The 14,352-nt window shown below is 36.2% G+C and overlaps 1 protein-coding gene across 1 annotated transcript; it reads right to left on the bottom strand.

Annotated features, from left to right (window-relative positions):
- Window positions 1-3,185: 3,185 nt before the first annotated feature.
- LOC129566042 (pickpocket protein 28) lies at window positions 3,186-7,178 on the bottom strand. The gene is made up of 8 exons (XM_055441555.1): window positions 6,940-7,178; window positions 6,433-6,547; window positions 6,285-6,376; window positions 5,845-6,093; window positions 5,524-5,781; window positions 4,969-5,450; window positions 4,635-4,872; window positions 3,186-4,464 (listed from the first exon to the last, which is right to left on the bottom strand). The coding sequence occupies exons 1-8, from the start codon at window positions 6,960-6,962 to the stop codon at window positions 4,155-4,157; spliced, it is 1,767 nt and encodes a 588-aa protein (XP_055297530.1). The 5' UTR covers window positions 6,963-7,178; the 3' UTR covers window positions 3,186-4,154.
- Between the last annotated feature and the right edge of the window lie 7,174 nt (window positions 7,179-14,352).

The raw sequence follows: 14,352 nt of genomic DNA on the forward strand, positions 1-14,352 counted from the left end.
ATGCTATGCACAGGCCATTTACTCCTTTATGCAATGCGAATAAGCGGCAGAATGAGCGCAGCATTTAGAGGGCTCAGTGCACAGGAAGAAAAACATGATCAAAAATGCCGATTTGAAAAGAGTTACTGCTTCGGAACAGCGAAAAAAAAGTATGACGCATATAAAAAAAGGGATTTTCTGACAACAGCTCAATTCAATCACAAATCTGAACACTGACTCTTGAACGGTAATTATGATTTAAGTGCTAAAAACAAAAAGCAGAGCTAAGCACGCGCACATAAAATTGCATTAAATGTTGATTGAGCGTACATTAGATACATTGTTTCAAGTTATATGAAAACAAATGAACGAAGTGAAGAAAAAAAACCAACATGTTCATTGCATAATTCGTCTGAACTGAATAAGGAATGCAAAGCTTGAATTTATGTACGTTTGGCTCGACTTAGTGATTTTATGTCAAATGCAATTAAAAATTCCGCCAAATTGAAGTGGATGACAAACCGGGTTTTAATTTAATGCCGCCCCGAAAAATCCATATTTCATGACACTGATCTCCTAAAACACAAATAATCACGGCACTTAACTCGGTTTGCCCGTCAACTCAGCATTTGGAAATGTATGTGCGGGTGCACGCGCGTGACACACACACACACACACATTCGACAAGCGGATTGCAAAACGCATTAAAAATTCAATGTTCTTTTCATTGCGAATTGGGAACAAATGCGATTTTCATTCGGATAGCTTTGTTTGTGTGGCATGCGGCGGATTTTTTCTCTCGCACTCTCTCTCTCTCTCTCTCTCTCTTTCACTATTTTGGCGGTGCGGTTTATCGAAGTATAAAGGCTTTTATTGTAGTCAAAATGTTTGCATAAGCTCTTGTGTGCGCTTTGTGCACATATCATCAAATTATGCTAAGAGCATCGTGGGAGTTCTAATTTACTCAAAAATATATACATGAATAAATTCATGGGCAGAACGTAAAATCCTCTCTTTCTCTATTCGTTACGTTTGCTCAAACTGGCGCGCATATATAAATCTACTTATTGTGTTATTTGGTTGTTAAAAAATGGCAATGTATCGACGTGCCGCTTACATCTAGAATTTCTCACAGATTTGAAAATAGAGACATCTCTCAAAATGGCAACTCTGCATTTGGTATACAATGAGAACACAACCATCGCCGTCACATATCTAAAATGTTTCAACGAGAGAAAAAAAAACAGCATTTCTAATGCAATACAATTTACGCGAATTTCAGCGCTGAAGCAACAGAACTGGAGAGAGTGAATGGAAAATAAAGAGACGCAAACAACAAAGAAAGTAAAATGTGCGCGGTGTGGCAATGGTTTTCGCCAAGTGTACACAAGCGAGCAAAATCGGAATGATACAAGTAGACGACAATCCATAGATGGATTTGCAAGTGAAACACGATTATCGTTCACATCGATCCGATTATATTCGTAAGTTTTAATGCGATGTTTCTTCCAGGCATTCATCATCGTGCCATTCCATCCTTTATCCCCGTGAAACAAACACAAAGAAATACCATTCCGCTTGCTTCGTCCACTTCGCCTTCTTCTGATGCTGCTTTGATATTCATAGTAGCGCGTAGTTTGTGTGAGAGCGCAGATTGCGCAATGCGCACACAGAATTTGCTATTTTGGCCGCAATGGTATTGACAATGACATGATGAATCCATCTGGCCAATCTGGGTTTTTCGCTCAGAGCATTGAAACCTAATTAAATTGTCATGGAAATTCGCTCAATTCCGCTTGCAGGCGTTGTATACTTCCATTCGCAATGAAATGCCTTCCGTGATAAGATTGTTATGATTTTTGAATCGACTATCAAAAGCCGATCAAACCAATTGTTCCGAATTCCGTTGGAATATTTTGATCCTAATGCTTGCCTATTTGTTCTACTTTTGAAGGAGAATAATTCTTTGACATTTCACAAAAACTCTTACCTTATCGTTCTACCAAATCGAATCTTTCGCCAAAAATCGCTGCGATGCACAACGTACATAAACGATATCATGTTAACGCATTAACATTCAACATTTTGGTACAAAAACCGGTTTTTCATGCATTGTGTCCGCTCGTGACTTGAATCAAACATAACATTTACCGCAATGGTATTGATTATCTGTAGCATTTTGTGTTCGCTATCATCTGTATTTTAAACATTTATGTCTTGTAAGAACAAATCAGTTGATTTTATTGTTTTTTTTTCGGCACTTACCATAACCATTTCTTCATTCATTTCGTTTAAGTTTCAGAAATGATTACTTCCTGATACTGTTATAAAATTTAATTCAGCTAAATAAAATTGGCATTTAATTAAATTTCGCCTAAAGGTCTGATTGCGAAAACGGCAATCGGATACTTTCTCGACACACCACAATAAAACAATGATCGAATGAACAGCATTTAATTCACTTAAACTGCATTATTATTTTTTTATCTTATCTCGTTGCAGTTGCTGTTGTTTGCATCTGTGAATTGAAATTGAACGTGCCATGAGTGAAGCGAACGAGAAGAGAATCAGCAAAAATTTATTGTCAAAACGGATTGCATACAAATTCCAGCAATATAACATGGTAATTGTTACAGCACGCATTTGATTACCATAAATGCAGCACAACTCAATTCCAAGAGCGAAAAAGATTTATTTTTTTATTCAACTTTTTTTTTATCCGCGTGTATGTTTTGCTCTTTGTTTATTTATTGCTGTTGCTGGCAAAGGAAAAAAACGGCACAAATCTTAAGCGGAACTGAAATGAAGATTATTTCGTAGTAATTGCCATGGATTTAAATAATCGACGACGACAAGGACAATGTTGGCAGATTTTGAGCTTTTTTGTCGATGCCTTTCGGCCAATTCCAGCTTAAATTGTTTATGTTCGTTTTGTTGTGTTTACGTTTTGTTGAATGAAATGTGCATAATGTATGTAAAACAAACCAAAACGGTCATTGCAAAAAACACCTTAGCTCTCGGCCGTTTTGCCAGTTATTTTTGTCGCAATTTTCGTACGCTGAACTTACCGGTGCAAGTTAAATGTGAAGTGTATATCGCATGTTCCTCGATGAAGACCCTGTTCGGAAAAATATTTAACAGAACATTCGCTTGATTCAATCAAAAGTTATTTTAATCATTCGTTGCATAAAACATCAGATTCAATATTTGACGTATGCCTGATTTATTTTGTCACTTTCACATAAACAAATGGATTTTTTTCAACGTGCAATAAGAATGAATATCAATTCTGGTTGTTAAATAAGCATATAATGATATAACTTCGATATTAATAAATGCAATGGATTATCAATTTTATGACGAAATATGCCATTTTAAGGCAAGAACTTGTTGAAAAACTTCTAACCTTTTTAAATACTTGATTTCGATCTTTGGCGCGACAGATAATTTTTTGGGATAGATAATAGTGCAGGAAGATGTAGCAACAACAATAATAAAGTGACCAAACCGTACTAATTTTATCAACAAGTAATGACTTTTGAATACCATACCGATTTTTCTACTATTCTCATTTACTTTAAGCTGTGATTATAACATCGTCAAGCGATGCGTAGGTCGTACTATTTCAATTGAGATGTAGAATATTGGTTAGTTTGACCAGAATATCTATGAATTTAAATAGTACAATAGAAGCACCGTTCGGCGATATGACTCTAATCTTGAATGTGGATTGCAATGCATTGATTTTGCATGAAAAACCACAACAAAATACTTTCTACGTTCGATGTTAGTTCAGTTTTCAGCCGTTTAGCTACTAATGGATGTCATCATCTTAGCGACATTCAAAATGAACAATAATGCTCATGACATTTACTATATAAGTCGGCTCGTATCGCTTTAATTCGGATATTTGGCATAATGTTTACTAAGAACAAAATGTACTTTAACTTCTATTCTAATGCGTTAAATAAAATTGAACTGTAATACTGTGTCGGTCATCACGGTCTACCACTTTACCTAAACGATTGCATGTGTTAAATCATGATGTTCATGACCAGTTCAGCCACACTTTCACTTTTATACATAAATGTAGTATCAGAAGTTAGTACTTAAAATGGTGAGAAGTTCAAAAATATTGATTAATCATAATAATTCATCAGTGGTGCGGGATATCTTTATTCCTTTTTCTCGTCTGCCGGTGTCACGACCATAATATTGGGGATGTGTTTCTCAGTCGGTGCAACTGCATTTCTCTGAAGTCGCATACTCTTGCGCTTACGTGATCTTCGAATGCGAAGTGTACAGCCCAACCGAAGTGTAAAGTAGTAAATGACTTCGACAATGCTCAACACGGACACTCCCATGAATAGACCGAGCAAACCACCACAGTTTGCCATAAAATCGGTTAAACCGAACAATTCCGAACGTTTCGATGTTATAAATTCGTGCTCCTTGAAGTTAATGGATAGCCGTGCCGGTTGCATACTGAAAATTAAATAATTGACGAATCACCGAATTGATTCGATTTTCATTGAATTTACTATTTTCAAATCATTAAACTAAATTGACAAAAAAAAAACAAAATTTCTAAACTGGAATAAATTTCATGAGAATTTTTTCTCTTCAAAACTTTTTCAAATGTATTTCAAGCTTACCCAGGGAACTCATCCAATGGATTTTTATATGCATTGAACAAACTAATCCAATCGAATTTGGCCTGGGAAATTTCTGCATCGTAGGTGATCGATGTGCATGCGGGCAAGCAATTACAACCTTTTGGAGCAGACGGAGGCATGGACAACCCTTCTACAAAATCTTTCTGGAGCAGTCTATCCTCAGCATCATTATAGCATTTGATTTGGTCAGCTCCACAGATTGTGGTGTTTCTGTCCCCTTTGAATCAGAAAAAAATATAAAAAAGAAAAGGTTTTTTTTTCAGAGAATTTTACTCTCTCGACACACACGAATCTTAGAACATTTCACACTTACTTGGCATTGAGAATTTAACACACCCGCATTCAATGCGAGTGAAGTTTGAAAGGCATTCTAATTCACAGTTTCGTTGCGTGTACACTTTGAAGAATCTCAATTGACGTTCCGAATTGAAGTAGCATTGCCGTCGATTTGGCGAGTAATGACGCAGACCATCTGAGGTGGTGATCATTTGTGGTTTAACGGATACCAACACTTCCTGTAATAATGGCACACGGAAATAATGTTTCGATACTTGAGGCACTTCACCGGGTGTATGCAAAAGAATTTTGAAGCCTTGCACTGGTCCACGACACAGATATTCCAAGTCTTGTTGGTAAAGTCGAAGCAGCGCAAAAAGTCCAGCTCTTGCTCCCGCACCAAACACACGCGACGGATATGTTTCACTGTAGTGTCCATCAATATCGCTGTAACCATCTTCTAAATTCCAATGTGTTGAATTTGGATTATCCGTTACGGTCATCATTTCGGGAGCCATTCTGAAAGTTAAAAACTGTAATTGGGGCAAAAAAAAAACACAATTCTGATGGAAATCGACAAGAATGTCCATACTCATCTGTATAAATATCGCGAGAATTAAGCGAATTGAACGTGTAGCAAATGCCCTCTTCCGTTAGAGTTGGCAGGAAAAATGCAGTGCAATAATTGTTTTCATTACGCCATTTACAGAAGAACATAGTGTCATTGAAACTAGGAGCGACGTCTTTAATGATATCGAAAATGGCATTTGTCGTAAATTTCTGCTCTAATACGAAATTTTCCACCAAATGTGCGTCACACAGGTGAATAACCGCCTGCATTCGCGATAATCTGCAATTTTTTCCCTTATTTTAATCGACAATTTTTCGATCAATTGATTTGCTTTGTACTTACTCTTCTTCAGTCATATTATCTTTCAACCCTGCTATAAGCGTATGATATGCATCGGTAAAGTTCAATTTTTCCATATAGGTTTTAGTTTCCGGGCAAATGGTTACAGCTGGAAACGGAATTGACCAAACAGGTGTGGATTTTTCGGCAAAACTCACAATTACTGGACTCTGGTCCCATTTGATCCACACATTATGTATTAAAAATCCACAGAAAAACAGCGAAAGACCAAAGGCAATTATCCACCAAATTCTGGATTTTATTTTCGAACAAAAAAGGAATAAATTTAGTTAAATTATAATAAATTGTTGTAGAAAAAAAGCCAACAGTCTCTTTTGATGGCCATTCATTTGGAGTCAAAATATTATTATTATTTTTCAGGTTCGAACTAAACAAACCATTTTTAATATCAATTTTTTTTACTTGAACGAAAAATAACCCACTTTTCACTCCAATGGCGTCTTTGTTCCGAAAAATATCGAACACCATGAACGGTGCTGTTCGTAAAGAACTCGCCAAGTACAGCCCATGCAGCCTGAAAACGAAGAAATACAACACATATCCATAGTCTTAAAGTCAATGTGATCGTACCTGAATTCGACTTCCATATTTGATTTTCTTTCGAAAATCCACTTCAGGCTCTTCACTGCCTGCTATTGACTGTGCGTCTAAATTGTCTGTAGGTAAGGCCAACTCATTTTTATTCCTGGAATATTTCCACATTCATTTCATTACATTCTTTTTATTCCATATTTTTATATTTATAACATTGATTACAAAAATCATAAATTGAAAAGGACACTTTGTGCACAAAGTCAGAAAATAGCTCTAATATAAATTGCGATTTGCGACGATTTTTTTTTCTATTTTCAATCTCACGTGATTGCAGAGAATTTGTTTAAACTCGGACGATTCTGTCATGAAATTAATAAACATAACGATATTCAAGCACGACATATTCCACGAATTCATAGAACAATAAAATGTGCACAGATATTAAATGATAAACATTATGACATCAACTTAGTCCGTTCGTCGTTTTCAACTAGTATTAAAAGTTATGCAATTTAATCGTAGTTTTAGCACGGCATAACTTACCAACTTTGCTTTCGAATGCTCATTTTCACAGCTTTTTTTCACTCCACCATGAAATAATTGAAAATAGGCTTTTAAATCGCACGATGAAATATGCTTTCACTATTGGTTAATCACTAACAATTCAAAGGGTTAAGCAAACATTTCGGAAAAAAAACAAACGTCGATAATTTTAAAGCCAAAGAAAAACAGCTTCCTTTGCCAAAATACCAAATGACCGTTTCTTCTGCACCGGATGACAGCCGATTAAAGAATGCTACATTTTCATTGAAAGTCAAAGCATTTATAGCTTTAGAGCGGTGTTAATTAATTTTCACTTGATTAAACATAGTATGCAATGTTGATAATGACATATGCCATAATGATATTCAGTGCCGTATCGTGACCAAAATTTTTCGAAGCTTCAACTTTCCTGCGTTCAGAATGGTTCACTTTAAATGACCATACTCAGTTGTATTGAGCAAATAGTTCAACTTCAAATATTTTGTATTTGACTACGGTACTGGTGCTAATAGGTCTTCTTCTAGTTAAATCCCAGAAGTATGCGAAAAAAGCTTGCAAACGAAAAGGGCGGTTTCACACGCACGAATACCACTGACACACATTTACGCTCCAAGTAACCACATTGCACTAGTCAATATATGTTCGTTGATTCATCATTCCGAGTAAAGATTGTACGAGGGGACTCTTTTAATAAATACGAAAAATTGAAAATAGATGTTCAAAAATATTAAGTACTGTTTAGCAATAAACTTGGTGTTACGCGCAATTCAAGTTGAATTGAAGCAACCCTATAATGTAGTGTAAATCACTGTAAATGCCAATGTGAGATTCCCCTTGAAAAAAGACCGTCAATTAAAAACGGCGCAAAAATTCTGTTGACGATTTTTATGGTTGATAATAAAATAAGTTCTCTGCATTTGCAAAAATACACGCATAATAGAGCGGTCAAACCACTCGATACATTAGTCTCGTAGATCCGACGAATAAATTTCCCGTGGAAATTCAAAAGTTGTATTTTAACTAATGAAAATAGCCATCGGAATGAACATAACGCAATACTGGGAATATGACCTCACATTTTGGTGTGCATGCACGGCCCCCAAGGAGCTTGATGTACGTAAATTAATAAGCTAGTTCACATTTGTTGTATCTTTTATTCAATGTGTCTCTTCAAAATGAAACTCTAATCATGTATGTGTGAACGCGTGAAAATAAAAATAGAACTATATTTCAAGCCATGTTACCTTTCACTGTTAGAAGTTGGTGCTGATATTTCATGAATTTTTTTGCTAGAATTTCTCAATGTTTGTTTCCACAGTCGCATAGTGTGAACTGTACTCCTGAACATTAAGTGCAAAACACATAGTTCACATGGACGTCTGCGTCGTACTAGCGCCACACCTGATACAAATATTTTAATAAATACTCCCTAGATGCACATTATATGACAGCAAATGTTCTGGTTTTGGTTCTCATCTACATTCTATTTTTTTTTGCCAACAATACCTTGCATCATCGTGGTATGACAAAGAAATCAATATTTGCGATGTTTTTCCAAATTACGAAGCAAACTGTATATATGATTTTAAACAAGACTTCGTGATAGCATACCTTATCACGCAGTATATTTAAGGTTCGGTATAATATACCAGCATATCGCACACACACTTCTTTCGCGCGCAAAAGGTTGCGTACACAGCCATCGCAACCAACTCAAAAACAAAACTTGCTGTGAACGCAACCGTTTGCGCGCGAGAGAAGTGTGTGTGCGATATGCTGGTATATTATACCGAGCCTTAAATATACTACGTGCTAAGGTATACAATCACGAAGCCTTGAATTAGCTGAAACCGCGTGTTTTTATGCGAATCATTTTTGCGTTTCTGGTACGAGAGACGAGGCGAGTATCTCAAGCAAAGATGAAGATCTTGAAATGTTCGAAAACATTGCAGAAGACATCGGTCTTCTATCTCTTACCAGGAACACAAAAATAATTCGCATGTAAACGAACGGTTTCGGCTAATCCCATGGTGACACAATTGATGCAAGTAAATTTCACTATGGTTTGAACTACTGGTTGAACTATGAGTTATACTTTATGACGTATGCGTGTGTAGCTAATCTACTTATTTATGCGCACGTGTTTACTGAGCGGCTTCTTCTCTTTCGACTTCATGGGAACGAGCGGAATACACACAGTATTATTGTTGAAAATCGGATGAATGTAAAAAAAATTAGAACGGAATACCGGTTTTTCGGACGATTCCGATACATCGGCTGTTCATTTTCGCTGCTTCTCGTGCACATTTTGTTGTTTGCATCGTGTTTAACCACAAAATTTCTGTGGGAGTATATCATTTAGTTCATTCACCAATAGTTCCTAACTATTTTGACTCTACTTATCAAAGTGCATTGCACCTCTCTTTAAACTTAATATCTCAATTGTCAAAAAAAAATTCAATTGATTGTTTGTGCTTCAGTTTGATGGTTGTAACTGCTCTCACTTACCCACGAATATTACTACGAACTGAAAGAAAGGCCAACATTTGACTTCCGAAAGAAACTTTTTATAGTAAAGAAGTTCTTTACTTCTAAGAGCGTCACTCATCTCGTTTCTCATATTCGAATCACACTGCCTTTTCAGATGCAACGGATGAAACATTTATGTTTTAGGATTAAACTGTTCAGTTGCAATAGTGATGTTTCAGTGTCATTGTCCGCACATAAATAAATCCAACTGATGAATTCCTTTTGTATGTTTCTAGATGGAAATGAGCATGTTTGTTACATTTTCGAAAGTAAAACACAAGTTGTTGAAAACAAACACACACACACACACACATAAAGCACAAATTCTGTATTCGAATGAATGGCAGCTTAATCTGGGTGCAGTGGAATTACAAATCTTGTATATTACAAAGACTTTGTCTTTTGCAAACCAACTTTTTCACCGCTTTGGTTTACAGAGAAAGAAAAAACGAGCCAAACAAACCGCCTGATCCATGTGCAGGGGACACGAGTATTTTGTACAGCAGCAGAGCTGATGACCTGAAAAGTGCCTCTTGGTTTTATTTGCTTGGTTGTATTTTTGTAGTTGGTTTCCGGTAGTGCAGCGAGAATTTGTTTGAAGAGCACGGATTTGGGTTTTGCTAAAAAATTAAACTGACATTCACCGAATGCAAGCGCTTTCGTATTAGTTTTTTTTTTCTAGCGACATAAAGAGAAAGATTTCGTATATCACAATTATGATATTCATGCTTTTTTTCGAGCTTTAACTAGTTGTTTGCGGTGCTTCTTTCATATTTTCCAGTTTTAATTTGAGTGAGTAGATATTTTTGTGTGGGTTGCCTTCTGCAAAACCAGAGAAAGAGAGCGAAAAACGAGTGAATGGCACAAACATAGAACCTCCGAGGAAAATGTAAGATTAAAATTATGGTTTTCGTTTTGAAGTCACTGAGCTTGACAACGGTGTTTGATGTGGAAGAAAATATGCTTCCTTTTCAATTTTTTTTCTTGTGTCTCTCTCTCTTTCTCTCTCTCTCTCTCATTCCGTGGCATTATGCCTTTTAAAAAAACCACAAAATCTGCATTATGCATGTGACAACAATTCGGTTGTACTAATTGTACAAAGTTGAAAGATCTAGAGCAATGATGAGTCGTTTCATCGCAAAGAACATTCGCATGAGAGAGTCTTGAAAAATGAAACAAATGAAATACCTTTCAATTGTTTACTTTCACCATCGTCGTCTTGTTCTCATTATACTTCGTCGCAGTGAAAACGAAAATCATTTGTTAAATCAAGGCACAAATAGCGAAAATGAAAAAGAAGCAAACAGTTTTTTTTTTCTGTCATTATTTAATACGTCGGTCGTTGTGGCTTGGCAAACGTGAAGAAATCGAGTGGTGCACCACTTGCCAGATTAATCTATGCACGATTTGAGCACACCTCTATTTTTTCGTTCCACCACGGTGAAATACGGATCGTCGTGCAGCGAAAGGAATGGAGCATTTTTGTATTTGAGCCGAGAGAGGATAGAGAGATAGAGTCTTTGTGTGAAAACTGGATGTAATGAGAAGTAGAAAGAAAAACGAAGAAAATTTCGAAGTACACATTAAAAACCGTGGAGAGACAACAAAAGATCACTCGTTTTGCACCTTAAAATTGCTTTGAAATCTCTAATTAAAATCAATGGTTCTGCCAATTGGGTGGTAAATTATTGCAATCCAGTGATTTCATTGTCTATGCAAGCCAAATCCGGCCTCGGTGTGATGATGTGTAAAGTGTTCATCGTTTCGAATTAGAGCAATTTTTTAAGTCGCGCTTTGAATGTGCGAACATTGAACCTCGAATCGTCGTCGTTGTTGGCGGCGATGATGGTGCATAGTCTGTCTCACACACACACACACACACACATGTTTCCTTCACGTTAACAAAAATAAATAGATTTATGATAATGACTTTGAGGAGAGCAAATGTTAATGGAATCAAGATCGGATTGATTTCCTCTTTAATTCCAATATGCCTGTTCGGCACCGAACTTTAGCCAAATGAGATAAATTTTATTGTATGACACTTCACATTGTAGTGAATGTGTATGTATGTGTGCGCCCGATGCCGAATGGGCCACGTTTGCCAGCGCAAAAGGTTAATAAGTTTGAACCCCGTTGGCAATGTACAAACACCAATGTTGCCCAATGCATTTCATTATTATCAATTATTTGCGACCGCCATTAAAACAGAAGTGTTTCAGTTTCAATTTAGATTTTAATTGTAGGTAATTTTGAAAGAGACTCATCGAAGCTAATGTGGTTTCTTTTTCTCTCTTTCGGGATATCATTACATCATGAATTGGTATTGGCTGCTGGCCAAATTCGCGGCGAGAGAGTGAATGTTCTGGAGGAACCTTGTCTTTGGTTCATGCTATTGACCATGGAGCAGCTGGTGTTTGTTGGCTGTTGTTGTTTTTTTCCAGTGTGTGTGTGTGTGTGTATGTGCGAATGTGCCATAAATGCGAAAACAAAAGACCTGAAGCAAGTAATCGTGCTCGGACCGTCATAATCTTCAAAATGAAATCAATGATATTTTGTAATTTGAATATACCGAGAATTGTATTTTTTTTTCTTTCGCGCTGAACCAAGGTCTTTCATTCTCTGCATTCTCGGCCAAGTAATTTTCGAGTCACATTTAGCGCGAAAAAAATGAAAATTTAACCGATTCTCCGAGTGATACATATTTCATTGTAGCGAAAATCCGAATCACAATGCACTTCATTTAATTTCCACTATTTTCTATTGACCCGAATGATAAAAGGAGCGATTACGTTGTCTCCGCTGCGAAGTGCATAATAACAACGACGGCATAAAACAAAACTCAAATAATGTAAAACACATTAAAACGCTCTCTTGCGCTGATACAAATGTTGATATGCGTTCCAGAAACGAGCGTTCATCTCTTTTCTTCTTCTTCGTCGTCGTCGGTTTCTCAACCAGCGAATAATCGTGTGTCGTTTTGGCTCTATTAAATTTTGTGTATTCGGGAATGAATTTTCGTTTTGTTAACTCAGTTTGTGGGCTTGTTTTTTTCGCGCAAATTCTTTACGCCGCATGTGTTTGGTGATGTATTGAATTGATGGTGCGCTTGATTTCGCGAAACAGTAAAAAAAACAGTATAAACAATTGTGTAACATTGTGCCGTTGAATTGAGAAGCTATGTAATGTGATTGTTATGCATGAACGAAGATTTTCTGCTTGATTTTTTTTCTGCTTTGTTCCGTTCGCTTGTTTGTTTGTTATAGGCGAATAAAAAAATTTCACTTAAAAAGCGAAAACAACGAATGCAATTTGAATAAAATGAAAACCACACGTATGTATATTGAAAGGGAATGCAAAACGAAACAATCGATTACGCCTTGCCGAGCTGCCACTAAGGTCGTGTGCAAATATACAAAATACGAATACCATGCACAGATTGCATATTCACGTTTTTTGATCGTATTGCCATTTAATTTATCGTTTTACATTTTTTTTTGATACACTGAATCAACGAAATAAAGTGAACTGTGTTTAGTGTTTCGCATAATGACGAGATACGTGTTGGTAACACCCTCTTGATTTCGTGCATAACAAATTGTAAGTAGCATTCGCATTAAACGGTGAACAAACACAAACATTCTTTGCAAGAATATTTCTTTGCCACAATGCATTCCTTCCGATGATTATGCTTTCCTTGTGCAATTTTGATTTAGAAGGTTTTGATGGGCAACTTGCAAGAACGAATTAAAGTAGAAGATTTTGAAATTGAAAATGAATTTTATCTGCGTAAGTGAATTGAAACGCACAAATTTGCGTACAGTACTCTAATGATGATTGTTTGCTTAGGTGGCAAAAATTGGTTTGATTTTGAGTTGCAATAATTGTAAATACTCTTTGAGAGTAAATGACATAGATGTATAGGAAACCAGACTTGAAAACTCTTTGACCAAAATCCTGTGAATATTCTTCTCAATGAAAACTAATCATGTCAAATAAAGTTGATTGTCTGCTTCAAACTATCCTTTGTTGGGTTTTCTAGGACTTTTTGTTTGTGTACTCTATTAAATCCACTTGTCCAATTGTAAAAGGATAAAACAAAATGTGTGTGTGTAGAAACAATGCAAACCTGAATCGAAACGAATCGGAGATGTTTCGGTTTAAATCAAATATTGCATTTGAAACATATGCTCACTAAAGCTCTGGATTAAATCTATAAATAGAAATTGCAAATATGGATCTATAGAGTCCTTGTTTCTAGTTTCAATGGTGTCGAGTATTTGTATTTTGCTAACAGCTACTTCATTATTTCAACACCAAACAATGCGAAAAGGTGTTAATTTAGTAATAAGCATATAAATAAATAAATTTCCGTGTAAAAAGCAAACAGTATAACCGCATCCAAAAACAAAATCAGGTGTATCGAGTGGATGTGCATCGGATTTGTGGAAAAAGTTTCGACCAAAGTGTACACTGTACAGTGTAAAATATCAACAAAATATATTGTGTGGCAGCGCAGTGGATTTGGTGCGTTTTTCACAAAATCGAAATGTGTACGTGTGTGTGTGTGTTTTGTGGTTTTGATTGTGTGGCAAATGGTTTTGTTCATTACGGTGCTGTTTATCGGATTAAAGCATTTCAAACCGGGCAAATAAAGCCCTAAACTCTTTGCCAAAAATGGTGTATCTGCGTTTGTTTGTGTGTTTATTTTTTAATTTATAGCGATAACCTTCGAAATTTAATGCCAACACAGTAATTCATTTTCGTTTTCGATTCCTCGAGCACATACATTTCATTCGCTGCATAAATAAACTATTTGCGTTGTTTATTACTCTCGCTCTCTCTCTCTCTCTCTCTCTCTCTCTCTCTCTCTCTCTCTCTCTC

Source organism: Sitodiplosis mosellana, unplaced genomic scaffold (assembly GCF_009176505.1).
Source record: "Sitodiplosis mosellana isolate CC-2019 unplaced genomic scaffold, AAFC_SMos_1.0 Smas_scaffold_3, whole genome shotgun sequence".
NCBI lineage: Eukaryota > Metazoa > Arthropoda > Insecta > Diptera > Cecidomyiidae > Sitodiplosis > Sitodiplosis mosellana.

Excerpts from the sequence above, each read along its gene's own strand:
- LOC129566042 (XM_055441555.1), bottom strand. The coding sequence starts at position 6,962 with ATGAGCATTCGAAAGCAAAGTTG. Across the intron at positions 6,377-6,432 it reads AATATGGAAGTCGAATTCAG|GCTGCATGGGCTGTACTTGG; the intron begins GTACGATCACAT and ends CTTCGTTTTCAG. Across the intron at positions 4,873-4,968 it reads TGTTAAATTCTCAATGCCAA|GGGACAGAAACACCACAATC; the intron begins GTAAGTGTGAAA and ends TCTGATTCAAAG.